Source organism: Malaclemys terrapin, chromosome 2, assembly GCF_027887155.1.
Source record: "Malaclemys terrapin pileata isolate rMalTer1 chromosome 2, rMalTer1.hap1, whole genome shotgun sequence".
Taxonomy (NCBI): domain Eukaryota; kingdom Metazoa; phylum Chordata; order Testudines; family Emydidae; genus Malaclemys; species Malaclemys terrapin.
This window is the reverse complement of record NC_071506.1, coordinates 55,749,577-55,768,273: the sequence shown is the minus strand read 5'-3', so window position 1 is coordinate 55,768,273 and position 18,697 is coordinate 55,749,577. Positions and strand designations below refer to the sequence as shown.

At 42.5% G+C, this 18,697-nt stretch overlaps 2 protein-coding genes across 7 annotated transcripts in view; one reads left to right on the top strand and one right to left on the bottom strand.

The window, feature by feature from the left end:
• Positions 1–8,952, bottom strand: part of JPH1 (junctophilin 1) — a 111,431-nt gene extending 102,479 nt beyond the window's left edge. Inside the window, exons 1-2 of one of the 5 annotated variants that reach the window (XM_054019123.1) lie at positions 8,425–8,952; positions 1,713–1,898 (exon numbers count right to left, since the gene is read on the bottom strand). In XM_054019123.1, coding sequence (XP_053875098.1) covers positions 1,713–1,898; positions 8,425–8,803 — 565 coding nt within the window. In that variant the 5' untranslated portion in view covers positions 8,804–8,952. Of the gene's footprint in view, positions 1–1,141; positions 1,899–8,424 lie in introns of all 5 variants that reach the window. The other 4 variants (XM_054019124.1, XM_054019122.1, XM_054019121.1 and 1 more) reach the window with 4 other exon arrangements.
• A 71-nt stretch (positions 8,953–9,023) lies between these two features.
• The window catches only part of GDAP1 (ganglioside induced differentiation associated protein 1), a 58,617-nt gene continuing 48,943 nt past the window's right edge, over positions 9,024–18,697 (top strand). For both annotated transcript variants that reach the window (XM_054020243.1, XM_054020242.1), the window contains exon 1: positions 9,024–9,317. The gene's annotated coding sequence lies outside the window, so the exon portion shown is untranslated. The remainder of the gene's footprint in view (positions 9,318–18,697) is intronic.

Genomic DNA, 18,697 nt, shown 5'->3' with positions numbered 1-18,697 from the left:
CTCCCGTAACTTAGCCAATGGGAGGTGCCATGCCAAGAGGTGTGCTAAGACCTGTCCCTCTCTTTTGGATAGGCACCTAAGTCTGGGCTGCAGGGAGGCTCCTCCTTCTGCATGGGATTCTCAGCTGCAAACCCTCTCCTGGCATTAGGGGGACTTGAACTGGGAGGAAGGAAGCGTTGCTAATAAATAGATGTTTAGAGCACAACTGTGCAAGTGTGTCTTCTGCATTCCAGGTGTGTTCTCCAATGACTGGCCTGAAAGTTATGAAGGAGTTCCTCCTCCTCGCCCTGGCGTTTTGTGTAAGCTTCCCCAGAAAGGCCCAGTCTGGTAGGTGAGCTCTGAGCATGCTTACCAGATCGGGTACTGCAGGTGAGTTAGGCAACTGAAAGCCTGTCCTCCCCTGGTTCATGCATTCTCTGGGGCTCAGGCCTCTGGATGCCTGGCATGGGGCTGCAGCACGCATGTGCAGACACAGACACATAGGCACTTTGGCTTCTCAATTTTTGCAATAAAATCTCCCTATCTATTTTAGGTGCCTCCAGGATTCAGGGGCAACTGAGCAGGGGTTCTGTGAATCCCAATGGGACATGATTCTGGGATTAAGGCACCTAAAGTGCTAATTAGGCACCCAAGTTCTTTTGTGAATCTAGTCCTTAGGGTGTTAGAAGTCAAAACCAACACCTTAAATTTTATCTAGAAACCTATAGTAAAGAAGAACAAATCGCTAAGCAAAAGTGAACATGCTTATGGAAAGATATTCCACTTTATAAGCAGGCCACCACATTCTTCACCAGCTTAATTTTCAAGATGGCATATAAAGGTGAAACCCCATATGTACAATGGAATGCAATGATATAATTTAGTAGTAGTTCGATAGTTTAAGTGCAAGCGTGCAAGACTGACAGTATATTTGTGAAGTGTGCAAATAATACTTCTTTCAAGTTATGGGGGCAAATTTTACTCTCAGGTTCACATATGCAACTTCATTAAAGTCATATGAAACAGAGCTGAATATTGCCCATTGAAGACAACAATTTGTACTCAAACTTTTAAGAGCCTCTGTCAATATAATTTACTGCAAACAATACATTTTTGTTGCTACACATGAAGTGGCAAAAGTATGCATTTTGCAATTACATACCTTGAAGATGCAATTTCCACTTTGGTTCTTGCCATAGCAGCTGCCCTTTGTGCACCCTCTATGGCTCTATCCACTTTTTCTTTAGTTTTGGTGTTTCTTATTGGTATAAGTTGCTTCCTTATTCCACGGACCAAAACATTGTTTTTATATTTTCCCTCTTCCTTTGTGCCATCTGGAAACATGGTGCATCCATATCCATGCCTTTTATTATTTAGCCATTCTCCTTCATATTTCATACCATTTGAACGCTCACTAATACCAAAACCATTGCGCTTGTCATTCTTCCACTCTCCCATGTACGTTTCTGTTGTGGTGGCATCAACATGGTCTTCCATAGGGCAATAATCACAGTCACCATCTCCAAAACTAATTGTAGAGTTGGCATCACTAGAACTAATTCTGCTCATAGCAGCATCACTCCTGACAGAGCTACGTTTGCTAGATATTGATGATTTAGATTCAGATTTTCTAAGTTTTATACTACCAAGAAGGGATCCTCTTCTGAACAAGCCTCCTCTTTTCTTACTACCCATGGCTTCCGGTTCACTGTGAAAATTCAAAACAAACCCACCTCTTGTTCCAGCTGGGCTGTCTGAAGTAATGTCATGCAGAACAGTGCCATTGCTCTGCTCACTACGAAGTGAGACTAGAGATGTTCGGAGGGGTGAACGGATCACAGTTGCCATGCCATAAGGTACACTTTGACGTACACCATATCCGTGCCGCATCCCTCCTGTCCACTGTCCCTGGTATGTACCTTTTAAAAGAATAACCAATGGAAACAACATTTAAGAAGCAATTCAATTACAGAGGAACTGATGCCATCACTATAATAGTATACCTACTGCCAGTTATTTTATCAAATATTTTTGGCAAAATTTCATCAGAAAAGGCAACACATGTTACATGATAAAAAGAATCCTAGAACAGAAAAATATTTTTCTATCTTTTTAAAAATTATTCTGCTGTTTAATAAAAATTTAGCATTTGAAATGCTACCCAGTACTGAGACAACTAAAAATCCAGTAGTGTCCAGTCTGATTTTAATCTGGGTCTCTCAACAAAAAGGCACTCTTAATGGTTTTTTGCACAATGACCCCTTGCACACTACTGTCAAAATATATTTTAACGGAAAAAAAAACACATTTAATTTTGCTGAGATGCCAGGAATGAAACCGTAGTATATTACCTTTGCCTCTTCTTACTCCTTGTGAAATTTTGGCATTTACATTTTTTGCTGCCAACATATATTTCGCTATCATGAATACTGAATAGCTGTGTTCTCTATAAGATCAATAACTTCCCTGTAGGTTGTATTTCATTTCAGACCTTTATTCTATTTGTAGCAACAGAAATACTGTATTATGAGACATCCACAAAAAACCCAGAAAAATAGCATACATCTTATCCTGCAGTCTGATCATATGCAAAAGTCCCAGTGAAATCAGTGGGAGATCTGCTTAAAAAACAACTGAGTTCAGGTTCAAAGACAACATGTTCAAGGCCTCTATCAGTCATAATGAAATTTAGAACAATGATGACTGACAAGACACGGAAAACAGTTTTGCTTGTAAATTTTGTTTTTATATTCAATTAAATAATTGCATTACTAAATTTGTGACGAGGCTATCAGAACTAAGGCAGAAACTTCAAGTTTCTCTCACTATTCACTTAAATATTAAAAGAATTTGAAGTTACCTCTTATTTGTGCTCATTTGTATGTAGTTAGGACAGGCCAATGGCAGAACAGCAGAGAATTAAGGGATACCATTTTAGCTGTACCTGAATATGTTATGTCACAGTCTTAACACTGATTTTTTTTAAATGGAAACAGAAAAGGGAGTTTCATAACATTTGAAAAGAGACAGTAACAGATATCTGTGTGATTGAAGTTGTATTGTCTGGGGTTAAAAAAGTGATTTCAGGTTACTCCCTGGTACATGGTTGTCTCCTTAAGAACATAGGAACTACCATACTGGGTCAAGACCAGTGGTTCACCTAGTTCAATATCCTGCATCTGACGATAGCCAATACCAGATGTGTTAGAGGAAAGCGTAAGAAACCCCACAATAGGCAGATTTGTCCCCCAAGAAGTTCTTGTCCTAATCCTTAAAAGTTAGAGATTGATTTAAACCCTGAAACATGAGGTTCTATCTCACTCTCTCCTCCCTCCACCCAAAACACTAGCATACACAACTCTGGATATTCTTAGAAAAGTACTAATAAGAAACTTTTAAAATATCCTTGTTTGGTTTTAGTCTGTTAACAATTTAATGTGTTATACAGCTCTTTAGAGAAATATATTTGACATTTTGAAGTCAGAGATTTTCTGTAAATGTTTGCATTTGTCAAATGCCTCAAATTTTAACATCACTTAAAGTTTAATTTGAGTAATTGTTTGAAATTAAATCTCAGTTTTATGTACATAGTCCAGTTTGGTTATGCATCTGTGTGAAAATTACTCATCAATATACAATATTATTACCATTTACCACTTATCATACCTGTCTGAACACGCTAATTTAAAAGCATCAGTTTATAAGCTTTGTCACAAAGATTTTTTTAACCAATTTATATTTCATATAATGTTAAATAAGCTCAACAATGTAACTATTTAGTGTTAAAATATTCTAGCAAGTGAAGGTTTTCCTTTCTAACAGATGGCTGCTGACATCAACAGTAAGCAACTTTCTTAGATTCTCCCTCCCTCTCTGTATCCTAGATACCTGCTGAAGCACTGGTTTTTAAGGCTGCTGAATCTAGAAACATGGTTATTTAGAAACACTCAACATATGGAGCAGGGCAAATTAAAAACATGAGCATAATACATGGATGTGGTCTGTAAATAGTTTTAAAAGTACAGGCATTTTTCTTGACACTTGTTACTTTAATAAATATTTTTCCTGGAAATAAATGTATGAATATTCTAGCATAACTGAAGCTATATTTTGCCCCCACTTCCATCCATGTGATTACAAAAGGTGTACCTTTAGAACCCCGAGGTGAGAATCTGGCTACAGATGTTTTGCTGCTACATATATCAACTGTTTAATTTGTTATGCCAGTAATAACTGTTCCGTTACTTTAAAATAAATACACTTGACTCTCATTTAGACTAGGCCGCATTACATCATGTTGGCATCCCACCACATGGCCTCTTTATATTGCCAGAACAGTGTAGATCAGAATCAGGTCCACTCTATTTAAATGAAAAAAGTTATCATAAATATCAAAGCTAGGATGGTCTGCAATTTTTTTTGATCATACAATATTTTTGTTTTGAAAAGTGAACACAGAAGATCAAAAACATATAACTCAATTATGACGTATGTTTTTCACTTCTTTGTAGGAGAAAATGGAAATGGTTATGATTTGCCCCGGAGAGCATTAAAACCAGGACAATTAATTTACTCTTATGTGCTTATCAGACTCTTCTTTCTACTGGGACAAGGAAATCAAGGCCAGCTCCTTATTAAAAAAAGAAAAGAAAAATTAGCTAACGAGGAAGTGGAATATTCTATAAATCAAACATGGGGGGGGGGGGAGGGAGAGAACAAACAAACACCATGCCATGGATATTTCATCTGATTTTGTGTGTGTAGTTTTGCAGTGCAACAATGCTCAAGGACTCAGATATTTGGTTGTAATTAGGCATTAATCAGAAAGGTATCCCTCTTTATTATTACTAGGCGGTATCATGTAGAAAAGTGTCCACTCTTGCATTAAGTTTTCCAGTTATATTCTAAATATTTTCCATTTAAAATGTATGCTGAAAGCATACATATACATAAATGTGGAAACAATAGTGTTACATAAATTATAGTTGCATCTATTATTTCCAAAGTGAAAATTTAAGAAGTTGTTAGAGGAATATGATTATCCATAATAATACTGTAATATAATGAAAGGCTAACATATTCAATAAACAACATGATCTACAAAAAACATATAACGGAAAGCTTTTGGTTCCTGTACTATGCACACTCATTCATGCAAGAAACTACATGCCTTTTTTCATGTTCATTTTAACTATAACTGATAGTTCTAATTAGTGCCATTGATAGTGGCTTTAAGGCTACCACTGTAATTACCAAGTGATTTAAAAACTGCATGTGCTTCTCAAAGAAACGAACTACAACTGGGCCACACAGTGAAATAGTTGAATTCAGTACAGTTAAATTCACTAACGGTTTTGGATGGTCTGAAATTGCATTTGTCAGCAAATAACTATTGATCTAAAAAGTTTACCTAGCTCTAATTAAAACCTAAATTTATAACCTTTTGCATGGAGATTTAGTTGAACGCCAGTTTAAAAAGCACATACACACAATGGACTGTATTACGCTGTGGTGCAGATGAAAATCAAAGGAAGTTTTGTATGCAGAGAGAGAGCAGAAAAAGTTTGCTTGTTGCCAATGTTTGTTATTTCTATACTTATATGTACATGCCTCTCACACTAACACACTTTAAGAGAAAATTATTGTGGAAACTATTTCTGTTTAGATTCTTTTTTTAAAATCACTACAATCTAAGTATCAGTACATACATAAACTTATTTAATTATGCTAGTGTTCTCCAGGACAGCAAACAATGGCCCGTAATTACAAGCTACTTTAAAAACAATAACAAGCCAGAAAAACTAGCCAACACGCAACACACTAGCTGACTCAGCATAAAACCAGCCCAATTTCTGCTTATTTTGAGCAGCTTTGGTATATGCTCAGTTTGTTTGTAGTAACAATTCAGATTTTTTAATAGTTTTTTGCAGTTTCTCATTTGCTGCTGTGTTGTTTGCAATGCCTGAAAACTAAGGCCCTGACTCTGCAGACACCTAAGCATATGTGTAACTTAACTCACATGAGTAGTCCCATTAAAATCCACAGGAATGCACATGCTCAAATATACTGACATGTTCTTAAGTGTTTGCAGAATTGGGGCCTTAGTAATAGATTTACATTAACAGAACAGAAATTCTTAAGATAGGATAGTGTGGATTTTTTTATAAAACTACTGACTTCCAAACATGAAGACAATTGTTTTCTGAATTACATTCTACTTCATTAAGGGGGAGGAGGGGGACATGGATTCCCACAATTACCCTAAAAAAAGAACAGTGTATGTTAATTATTGAGAAACCTATTTCTAACAATAACGAGCATGCTAATTTACTTTAAAAATATGGCTACAATGAATTATACTTGCCATCAGCCCTTCTTAAACTTCTAATCCACCAGAAAACAAACAAACAAAAGAATCCTACAGTGTAGTGAAAGTGAACTAAAACTAGAATTAAATAAATAAAAAACATGCACGTACCCTCCAGGCAGAGACCAAGCATGAAAACTTTCAGCCCCAAGAGATCACTATGAGCATGTGAAAACACGTTGTTTTTTTAAAATCCCAATATAAAATTAACTATAAAAATCAATCTGTTTTATAAAGCAATGTATTTTAACTTTATTATAAAATTTATTTTATGGTCTCACTAAATTTTGGAATAAAAAGCTTCATTTATAAGTGTGGGGCTCTACTCCCCCTTAGCACATGAGCATCCATTCTTTGATGCATCTCTTCCGGGTTTGCCCACAAGTCGCTAATCAAACTTCATATAGAAACTGATACACAGCATTACTTAAGAGGCCTGAACCAAAGATTTGTTTTTAAGTCACAAGGAAGGCAGATTTTATATATTATCTATTGTTTTGCTAAATTATACTTCTTGCACAGCACTCACACACTTTCACACACATTTGAACTTGCAAAATGTACATGATAAATGTTAAATTAAATAACATTTCTAAAAGATTTCAGCTCTAAAAAATTAGGCCAGATTCTCCCCTTACATTGGGATAGATCAAATAATTCCATTAGTCACTGCTCTCACTTACACTGATTTTACACTGCTGTAACTCCAAAAGCTACAGCAGTATAAAATCAGCGTGAGAGCAGAAACAGGCCCATCTGTCTTTTGTGTGGCGCTTGAAATGACACATGTACACTATGATTAAATGAAACTGTGCAACTGCATAAGCTTTACTCGTGAGTCACCTTGCTGAACCTCAACTTGATACCCCATGATATGCTAAATATGATGTCAGAAGTCATGAAATATGGGAGAGTTTTAGAAGGGTTGGGTTTTTTTGTGGGGGTGGGGGGAGGGGAGTTTGTAAGGGAGAGAAACAGCAGCTGGCCTTCTTATTTCAAAACATGATTTGTATTTAGAATTGCATGTGGGGTTTTTTTAAGTTACAATATTTCTGTGTTAATTAAATAAGCTCATTTTATAAAAATGTTAGGTGGGTCCAAGATTCATTACATCTAATAATGTAGAATCTATTTGGCCACTTTAGCTTTCTCATGACTATCAATATTGTTTCCCCATACAAACTCTCAAAAGTGAGTGATCGAGATTTATTTGCCAGTTTTCTCTCTGATAGAATATGTAAGTGTTGCTAAATCAAGGGAACACCACGTGTGAAACCTCCAGCAGCTGTACAAAGAACAGGCAAAAACCAATGTTTTCAAGCAATCGCAATTTATTTCTAATGCTTAGGACTCTGCAAACATTTCTACCAGCTGGTGAAGGAAAAACGATAGCCCTGGGAATGTGGAACTTTTAAAAGTGAAACCATGAAACAGCTCATAAGTTTCATCTCCTCTGCATATATCACTCAAATGCAGCGTTCCTAACAGGATAATTAATATTAACCCTAGGTCACCTGCAACAGTGTAACCGACACTTTGTTTTCATTGCCCTAATGAGTGTAAAGCAACGGCAGCTTCCTGTATGAACCTCCCTCCATTCCGCTCTGTGTCACATTAGTACTAGCGGTCCAGCTCTGGGATCGAGGCCTCACTGAACTCTGTCAGCTGGCTGCAGCTTCAACACTGACAATGGGCTATCTGCTCAGTCTCAGCAGCTGCCCCTTGCAAAAGATGCACCGCTCCCGCGGTTTCGATGTGGCCCTGCTCGCGCGCGCAATCTATACACAAAGGGGGGGGGGGGGGGGCGAAACTTTGTCAAGAGTTGAGACTCCTTCTTCCCCTGCGCCTGACAGTGACTTCTGGCAGCCGTGCCCCTGCTGGGTCGTGTGCGCGGGCAGAGCAGCTCCGGCGAGAGCCCAGGCGCCCGGGGCTGCGTGCGTGGGGCGCGCCAGGTGGCAGCGGCGGCACACGTGTGTGCGCACACACATGCAGTACGTGTGGCCCGCCAGGCATGTTGCGCCGAGCCCCGCGCGCGCCAGGGGGCGGGCGCGCTCCCCTCCCTCCCGCGGGGCGCTCACCTCCATCCCCGTAGGTCTCCACGCCGTAGCCGTCCTGCAGCCCGTTGCTCCAGGTGCCCTCGTAGCGGGCCGGGGTGGTGAGGCTCTGCCGCACCCCGTAGCGCCCCTTGAAGCCGTGGGACCACTCGCCCCGGTACATCCACCTGCCCTTGGTCTCCACGCCCAGCCCGTGGCGCTTGCCCTGCGCCCAGTAGCCCTGGTAGGTGTTGCCGCTGGGCCAGGTGTAGCCGCCCACCACCTCGAAGCCGTGGGACCAGGAGCCCGCGTACTCGCCCTGCCCCTTGGGCCCGGTGCAGATGCCGTGCCCGTGGGCTTTGCCCTCCTCCCAGCCGCCGCAGTAGGTGCCGCCATCGTCGAAGTCGAACCTGCCGCCCGTCATTCAGGGGAGCGCGGGGCGAGCTCGGCTCCTTCCGTCCGCTGCTGCTGCTGCTGCCGCCACCGCCGGGCTCCGGGCGCTGCGCTCCCCGCGGCCCCTCCGCTTCCAGCGCCCCGCGCGGCAGGACTGCCAGGGCTCCTCCGCCGGCGCCCCGGAGCTCGGCGCCGGCACCGCCCCCCGCCCCTCCCCCGCAGCCCGCCCCTTCTCCGCTCACACACCCGCGGGCGGCGGTGGGGGCAGGAGCGGGCGTGTGGACCCTTCTGGGGGTGCCGGGCTTCTGCCCCCGCCCCTGTGGGTGTAGGGGTGAGCCGAGCGTGCTGGAGGCGCGTGCAGGGTGAGCTCTGCTTAGGTGCCAGCCTTCCCCTGTGCAGGTGCGTTGGGCGCACAGAGAGCAGTGCGGGATGGGTGCCTGTAGGCGAGTGTCTGTGCGCGAGCATCGGGCTATGCAGGGGTGCATGCTGGCTGCAAGCACAGTATGTGGGAGAATACAGCTGTGGCTCCCTGCGAAGATTTGTAGGTATGTGTTAATATAGCTTTGTAGTTATATAGCTGCCTGTGGAAAGGACACAATGTGTGTTTGGAAGTGTGTGTGAGGGGTGCATATGTGACTGCAAATGTTTACATATGTGTGTTTTCATAGATAATGCACAAAGAGGATTTTGGGGGCAGCCTCTCTGTCTTGCAGGTGGTAGCAGTGCCCCCCTTTAGAGAATGGTTTAACTTTACCAACATGCTCAAACATATTCCAAGTTTATAATTCTTCTTTTGCACTTCTCAGAGCTTTAGGTGTGGTCCCAGGAGCTAATGTTGTCTGAGTAAAGCTGAGCTGAGTTGTGGTACTTTATCTCATCCTAAACAGCATAGAAAACCCACCCTCACTGCAGTGCTAATGAACACTGTGCCAAACTGACAATAGTTGCAGGAAGTGAGGTCTAGGCATATGGGGCACAGGATACTGTAGTTGTATTTGTGATCTTTCAAAGACATAATGGTGGTCACCTTTTAAGAAGTCTCATTATGCCTTTAATTTGATGGCCTTTGGATGACTGGATAGCTTCAAGTACTGCCAAGCGCTCTTCACCAGACATTTGGTAATCAGATAAAAATATAAGGGAAGTGACAGGTGGCAGCACAGAAACACTGGACAAGATTTAGTGGAGAAGAAACTGGAAATTGTGGTTGGTCATAGCTCAGAACTGCAGGGATTAGTATTTTCTGAAACCTTAGTTTCACATTCTTTTAAAGTTACAGATGGGTTGAAAGAACATTTTAAAGCAAACTTTTCACTGCAACGGGTGTTTGGGGAGTGAGAGAGTACATATACATCTCATAATTTCCTCAATTTCATCTTCTGTGATATGTGACCTCCTATGCTAATAGAGCAGAATTAAAAAAAAAAAGTGGTTTGATTGGGGGGCTTGGATCAGTGTTCACGTCACAGTCCCCCCTATCAGTACCTGGCCCAAACTGGGGAAACTAATGATCCAACCAGCAGACCAAATTCAGTGATGAATCCTGGTCATGTGCCACCTGAGGGCATGTTGTGCATATGCTAAGAAGAAGTGTTTTGGTCAAGCAACGTCTAAAATAAATTAATAGAAACTACAGATTATTATAAGCAAAAACCTTATTAATGCAAGGTGAAAAAATGGAGAAAAAAAATCAGGAAATGAAAGAGTAACAACCATGACACATACATTAAGCTAAATTCAGCCTAGGAGTAAGTCAGTATAGCTCCATTTTCTTAAGTCTATACTAACTGAAAATACTGCATCTATATAATGTTGCTGAGTTAACACTACTATTCAGGCTTTCTTTCACAAATTTACAACCTTATGCTTGTACTGAGTTGCACAATTGTAATGCAATTTCACAAGTAATTATGAATGAATATAATTGTTTCTAACTTTATTAAATATTTTTGTCTAACTTATCAGAGGTCTGTAAAAAGCAACAGAGGGTCCTGTGGCACCTTTGAGACTAACAGAAGTATTGGGAGCATAAGCTTTCGTGGGTAAGAACCTCACTTCAGATGCAAGTAATGGAAATCTCCAGAAGTGAGGTTCTTACCCACGAAAGCTTATGCTCCCAATACTTCTGTTAGTCTCAAAGGTGCCACAGGACCCTCTGTTGCTTTTTACAGATTCAGACTAACACGGCTACCCCTCTGATACTTTATCAGAGATCTGTTTCTTACTGAGGACTAGATACCTGTGACATTTCAAGCTGTGAAATTCAGCTATGGCTTTAATCGTGAACAACAAAAAGTGCATCCGAAGAAGTGGGCTGTAGTCCACGAAAGCTTATGCTCTAATAAATTTGTTAGTCTCTAAGGTGCCACAAGTACTCCTGTTCTTTTTGCGGATACAGACTAACACGGCTGCTACTCTGAAAAAAGTGGTGGGGTTTTTTTATTATTCATGTACTGGGGATTATAATTATTACATAGTGCCATAAGAGTACACTTGGCTCTTGAATCACAGAAGAAAAGGTCCCTTCTGCAAGGAGGTTACAGAGTACTATAGAGTGATAGTATAGTAAGTAAAGACCTTAAACTATGGAAGCTGGAGAACAGTGGTGACCAATTTACAGGCGATAGCATGCAAACCATTATTAATGCTAGTAGTCTGAAATCAGTGGGACTACTTGTATAAGGAATTTTTGCATTAGTAAAAATTGGGCACTTAGGCCCTGATTCAGCAAGGAATTTAAGCATGCATCTAAGTTCAGGCATTTGAGTAGTCCCCCTACTCATGTGCTTAGAGTTAAGTACCTGCTTAAGTGCTTTGCCAGAGTAGGGCCAGAGAGCTCAGCACTTTGCAGGATCAAACACCTAGGATCCAGTTAAGCAAAATATTTAAATACATTCTTAAATGCTTTGCAGAACAGGTATGGACTGCTGAATCAGGGCTTATATGAGCAGTTTAAAACCTTTGTGATCATCAAAGCTGTATTGCCACATGGAGCCAGATCCTTGGCTGTGGCTGAGTAGTACACAGCACAGGTTGGGGACACCAGGGGATGGGAGGAAAGGAGTAAAAGTGGTATAAAAGCCTTTATATGAGAAAACTCAAAGACAAGTGGAAAATTCTTTCCTGGCTCCATGGTGGCAGACATCATTTTTGTTATCCAAGTTAATAAATTTACACATATATATTTAGTTATGACTATATTTAACACAATTGAATGATGTCTGTTTGCTGTAGACAGGAACATATCACTTTGTACAAATTGAATATCACATAGATTAGTCACAAAAGTGTTACTGTGTATGCTGGCATGTCAACACCATAGGATTTTCTGCAAAAAGAGAAAAAACGACAAATGTTATTAATACATTCAGGAATTTGATGGGGGTGCTTACCCCACACAAGGTCTAAAGAGGTTGAAATGGCTAGGCAGGCCAATTAACTGCCCAGGATGCACCTGAAGAAGGAGACAGGGAGCAGGCCACTAATTGGAAATGAGCTCAGTTGGGCAGGAACAGAAGGGGCCTCTATAAAGCCCAGGAACTATAAGCAGGAAGGGGGCTGCAAGGAAGTAGTGTACAGTAACTCTGTGAGATGGGAACTTGGGCCGGCAAACCCAGAAAGAGGGAGAAGCTAGAGAGGTAGGAAGAAGCCCAGGAAAACAGCAGCAAGGGGTAGCCTGTACAGACCTTGGCTGCTTGTTATAGGGTTCCTGGGCTGGAACCCAATGTAGAGGGCAGGGCAGGGTTTTCCTACCCGCCACTGAGGAGTGGCATAGAGCACTGGACACACCAGCCAGAAAGCTGGTCCAGTAGGACTTTGACTACCCTGGAAGGGGAGGATCTTAGTGACTTGAGGGCCAAGCCATGAATAGGAAGCTGCAGTTCAGGGAGGGGCCGTAGGGTGAAAGAGATGACTTAGAGTGGGCCTTGTAAGAAATGTAGTCAGGAGGTCAAGGGACATATTCCTTGAAAGTATTGATATGGAGACGTTTCCTCAGCCTTGGACTATCTAACTACAGCGGACTGCTGTCACACCACCAGGGGAGAAGGATATGGCTCTCACAGGGAGCTCACTGGCAGCTGGTTACTTCTGGCAGCAGACAGTGTTCCACCCCTACTCCCAACCCACCCACCATGGTGATGGAAAGTCAATATGCTGCCCTCGCAATGAATGATGAGGAATCATCCCCAAAAGTGGAGGAGGAGAAGCCATGTACCTCCAAGGCTGGGAGGATTGCAGCCACCACTCCCAGGAGGAAACATAGGGTAGTGGTGGTTGGTGACTCTCTTCTGAGGGGGACAGAGGCACTCATCTGTTGCCCTGTCCTGGCATCCCGAGAGGTATGCTCCCTGCCAGGGGGCTGTATCTGAAACATTACAGAGGGATTGTGGAGGGTCATCCGGCCCTTTGACTACTACCCTATGCTACTCATCCTTATGGGCACTAATGGTACTGCAAGGTATGACCCTCAGCAGATCAGAAGTGACTACAGGGTTCTGGGAGTTGGGAGCACAGGTGGTGTTCTCTTTGATTCTTCCGGTCAAGGGTAGGGGCTCAGGCAGAGACAGATGGTGTCGCCAGGAGGGCTTCAGCTTCCTTGACTACAGGATGCTGTTCCAGGAAGAAGGACTGCTAAGCCGAGATGGAAGGGGAAGGGGAAGAGAATACTTGGTACAGACTGGCTAACCTAGTGAGGAGGGCTTTAAACTCAGTTCGAAGGCAGGTGATCAAAGCCCACAGGTAAGACAAAACATGGAGACCTGGGAGAAGGGTCGGAATTTGGGGGGAGCATGGGCTGTTATAGCAGGGATAAGAGAGAGATGACAGAAGGGCAGGTGGCGGGGAAATCAAATCAGTATTTTAAATGTCTATATACTAATGTGAGAAGAATGGGGAATAAGTAGGAAGAACTTGAAATGCTAGTAAATAAACACAACTATGACATAGTTGGCATCACAGAGACTTGGTGGGATAATACATATGACTGGAATATTGGTATAGAAGGGTACAACTTGCTCGGGAAGGACAGGCAGGGAAAAAAAGGAAGAGGTGTTGCCTTATATATTAAAAATATATACACTTGGACTGAGGTTGAGATGGAAATAGGAGACAGACTTTTTGAAAGTCTCTGGTTAAGGAAAAAAGAGGTAAAAAAAAGACTGATATCATGATAGGGGTCTATTACAGACCACCTAACCAGGAAGAAGCGGTGGATGAGGCTTTTTTTAAACAACTAACAAAATTATCCAAAGCACAGGACTTGGTGGTGATGGGGGACTTCAGCTACTAAGACATCTGTTGGGAAAATAACACAGCAGGGCACAGATTATCCAACAAATTCTTGGAATGTATTAGAGACAATTTTTTATTTCAGAAGGTGGAGAAAGCTACTAGGAGACAGGCTGTTCTAGATTTGATTTTGACAAATAGGGAGGAACTAGTTGAGAATTTGAAAGTGGAAGGCAGCTTGGGTGAAAGTGATCATGAAATGATAGAGTTCATGATTCTAAGGAATGGTAGGAGGGAGAACAGCAAAATAAAGACAATGGATTTCAAGAAGGCAGACTTTAGCAAACTCAGGGAGTTGGTAGGCCAGATCCTATGGGAAGCAAGATTAAGGGGAAAAACAATTGAAGAGCTCAAACTAGCTAGAGACATAAAGGGTAACAAGAAAACATTCTACAAATACATTAGAAAGAGGAAGACCAAGGACAGGGTAGGCCCATTACTCAATGAGGGGGGAAAAACAATAACAGAAAATGTGAAAATGGCAGAGGTGCTTAATGACTACTTTGTTTTGGTTTTCACCAAGAAGGTTGGTGGTGATTGGGCGGCTAACATAGTGAATGCCAGTGAAAATGTGGTAGGACCAGAGGCTAAAATAGGAAAAGAACAAGTTAAACATTACTTAGAGAAGACTTCAAGTCACCAGGGCCTGATGAAATGCATCCTAGAATACTCAAGAAGCTGACTGAGGAGATATCTGAGCCATTACCGATTATCTTTGAAAAGTTATGGAAGACGGGAGGTATTCCAGAAGATTGGAAAAGGGAAAATATAGTGCCCTTCTATAAAAAGGAAAAAGGACAACCCGGGGAATTACAGACCAGTCAGCTTAACTTCTGTACCTGGAAAGATAATGGAGCAAATAATTAAGCAATCAGTTTGTAAACACCTGGAAGATAATAAGGTGGTAAGTAACAGCATGGATTTGTCAAGAACAAATCATGTCAAACCAACATGATAGCTTTCTTTGACAAGGTAACAAGCCTGGTGGATGGGGGGAAGTGGTAGACGTGGTATACCTTGACTTTGGTAAAGCTTTTGATACTGTCTTACAGGACCTCCTCATAAAAAAACTAGGGAAATGCACCCTAGATGGAGCTACTATAAGGTGGGTGCATAACTGGTTGGAAAACCGTTCCCAGAGAGTAGTTACCAGTGGTTCACGGTCATGCTGAAAAGGCATAATGAGTGAGGTCCCACCGGGATTAGTTCTGGGTCCAGTTGTGTTCCAACCAGTTATGCACCCACCTTATAGTAGCTCCATCTAGGGTGCATTTCCCTAGTTTGTTTTTGAGAAGGTCATGTGAGACCCTATGGAAAGCCTTACTAAAGTCAAGATGCTTGGTACTGGGGTAATTGTAACATCTCTGCATTGTGTATTACTCTAAAATATTAATATATGCACTCAATCTTAATGCTGTTAATTTTTATCTAGAAATTTTTTAATTATTTCATGCATGAACAGTAAACAAGAAACCAAAAGACAGTGTTACCATATGATATTTTTAAAGATTTGAAAATATGAAGTGTCACTTAAATATTTTTTTTAAATTTCTTTTATGACCATATTTACCAATATGCGTTTGCTGCTTTTAAGCCACCTTGGAGCAGTGCAAAGCAGCCGTTTGCATTCTAGCCAATCAAACTGTATTTAGAGCTGTCTTGCATCATCAGATCAGCTGTTTTAACCATGAAGTATGTCCCATGTCTATATATTTGCCTTCATATAAACCACAATCCTTTGCTTATGAATTTGTCTACTTATGGAAACTGCACGTGATTAGAAATTAGTTATTGGGACACTAATCCTTTGTAGCCAGGGCAGGATTTCCAATTAGGCACAGCAGGCATATTCCTACGGGTGCTAGTGTTCTAGGGGTGCCTAAAATCTCACAGTTTGCCACTCCCGGGTCTTGGCAGGGGGTATGGCTGGCTGAGGGGGAGACTGCCCCATGCAACTCTGCTGGAGCCTACCAGCAGGGAACAGTGTTGCCATGCTGCCGACTCGCTCAGCCTGGCGGACACAGTCGCCTCCCAGAGGGCCCGGTAAGTGCAGGTGGGGGCAAGGTGCAGGAGAGTGGGTTTCTGGGTGCGCTTGTGGGGGGGGTTCTGGGCAGTGAGGGGGTAGGGGCCACTGGGCAGTGGGGGAGGTCTGTGAGTGTTGGGGTGCTGGGCAGAGAGGGGTCTGTGTGGGGCACTTGGCAGTTGTGGTGGTGGGGCTGTGTGGCTGGGCACCTAAAAGTTTAGTGGTGGGGTATCCCAGGTACCCATGGCAATTAAGTGGTCAGAGCCACCGTGGGCAGTGAGGGTACTCTGCAGCTCCTGGCTACCGCTGGGCAGTGAGAGTCCCCAGAACTCCAAGCCACCGCGGGCAATAGGGCACTCCAGAGCTCCTGACTACTGCTGGGAGGCGAGGGGCTCCACAGTTTTGAGCCGGCAGCCGGGGACCCCGCAGCTCCAAGCCGCAGGTGGCAAGGGACCCTACCTGCTACATATGTGAATGTTTTAATTACACGTATTTTTGTTTTGAATATATGTATTGTATTGAATAAATATTTAAATTATCATTTGTATTTTCATTTAATTTTTTATGGAAAACATGAAGGTCAGCTGTAGGTGGGGGGCAGGGCAGTGCTGACGATGCTGTGCCTAGGAGCGTGCAAGGTGTAAATCCAGCCCAGTTTATCACTGATTATAGAAAAAGAGCATAAGCAGATTATCCACAACAAGAGAGTGAGTAAGTGAAGTACACGCGAATTACAGTTATCACAAATATTACTAAAAAGTGCTAATATTGGTAGAATTTTAATGGTAGGTATAACAGGAATTTAGAAATAAAGCTCTCCACATATATATAGTTACCTCTTTCCTGGAGTTTGGTACTATTAATAAAGAAATTATCAATCAAATTAAAATGGTCAGTTCAGATGCTCCTTGGATTCCTACCTCAAGACTGCTCAGCCCCTATCATAGATTCTCTTACCAGAAAGCCACTCCTATCTGTCTTTTCAGCCGGTCTAAACAGAAGTAGGTAGACAAAATCCCTTTGTGGCGCTCTCTGACTGTTTGCTCTATTTGACTTTTCAATTGCACACCACTATTTTGCTTTCTATGCTCATTTAGAAACAGAAATTGTAGGTACAGTAATTTCTTTTTTAAAAATGAATTTTGTGCTCCAAAGATGTACTAGATTGATAGCCCTAGAAATTGAAGCTTTTGCACTGCCATATTACATGTTTCTCCATTTTGCCTCACCAATAAAACCAAAACTACGTTTTGGATGAGAGGGTAGTTCTGTATCTATTTTGCCTCATTTTTGGCTTTTCTCTTACGATTAGCAGTTACTGTCTGTGTTGAAACTGTTCTCAGTTTCAGGTGACATTGTAAATAAATAGTGGGCAGCATTATCTCCTGTAAATACAAACTAACTTTTGTCTTAGGCCTGGTCTACACTATGGCGTTAGGTCGAATTTAGCCGTGTTAGGTTGATTTTTAAAAATGAATGCGTCCACACAACCAACCCCGTTCCGTTGACCTAAAGGGCTCTTAAAATCGACTTCTGTACTTCTCCCCAGCAAGGGGAGTAGCACTAAAATCGACTTTGCTGGGTAGAATTTGGGGTAGTGTGGACACAAATCGATGGTATTGGCCTCTGGGAGCTATCCCAGAGTGCTCCATTGTGAGCATTCTGGACAGCACTTTTAACTCCGATGCACTAGTCAGGTACATAGGAAAAGCCCCGGGAACTTTTGAATTTCATTTCCCGCTTGGTCAGCGTGGTGAACTCAGCAGCACAGGTGACAATGCAGTCCCACAAGAATCGTAGAGTGTAGAATGTTTCTACGCTCCCCCTATCATCTCGGTCCCTGAGGTTCTTGCAGATTAGAAGGCGAAAAAAACACACTCACGATGACATGTTTTCTGAGCTCATGCAGTTCTCCCGCACTGATAGGGCACAGCTTAATGCATGGAGGGCATTCAGTGGCAGAGGCCAGGAAAGAATTAAGTGAGCGCAAAGAGCAGAGGCAGGACGCGATGCTGAGGCTAATGCAGGAGCAAACGGACATGATGAAGTATCAGTTGGAGGTGCAGGAAAGCCAACAAGAGCACAGACCCTTGCTGCATCCACTGTGTAACCGCCTACCCTCCTCCCCATGCTCCATAGCCTCCTCACCTAGATCGCAGGGGGGGGGAAGGCTCCGGGCACCCAGCCACTCCACTGCAGAGGATGGCCCAAGCAACAGAAGGCTGTCATTCAAGCAGTTTGATTTTTAGTGTGGCCACAATAAGCAATGTGGCCTTGTCCTTCCCCATGCCACCCGGACTACCTTCTCCGTTATCTCTCTTTATTAATTTAAAAAAAAAATGCATGGTTTCAAAACAATAGTTACTTCATTTTGAAGGGGGAAGGGTGGTTAGCTTATAGGGAATTAAAATCAACAAAGGGGGTAGGTTTGCATCAAGGAGAAACACACACAACTGTCACACCGAAGCCTGGCCAATCATGAAACTGGTTTTCAAAGCCTCTCTGATGTGCCTCGCGCCTTGCTGTGCTCTTCTAATTGCCCTGGTGTCTGGCGCAAAATGATTGTCTGCCGTTGCTTTCACGGAGGGAGGGAGGGAGGGATGAGTGACAACA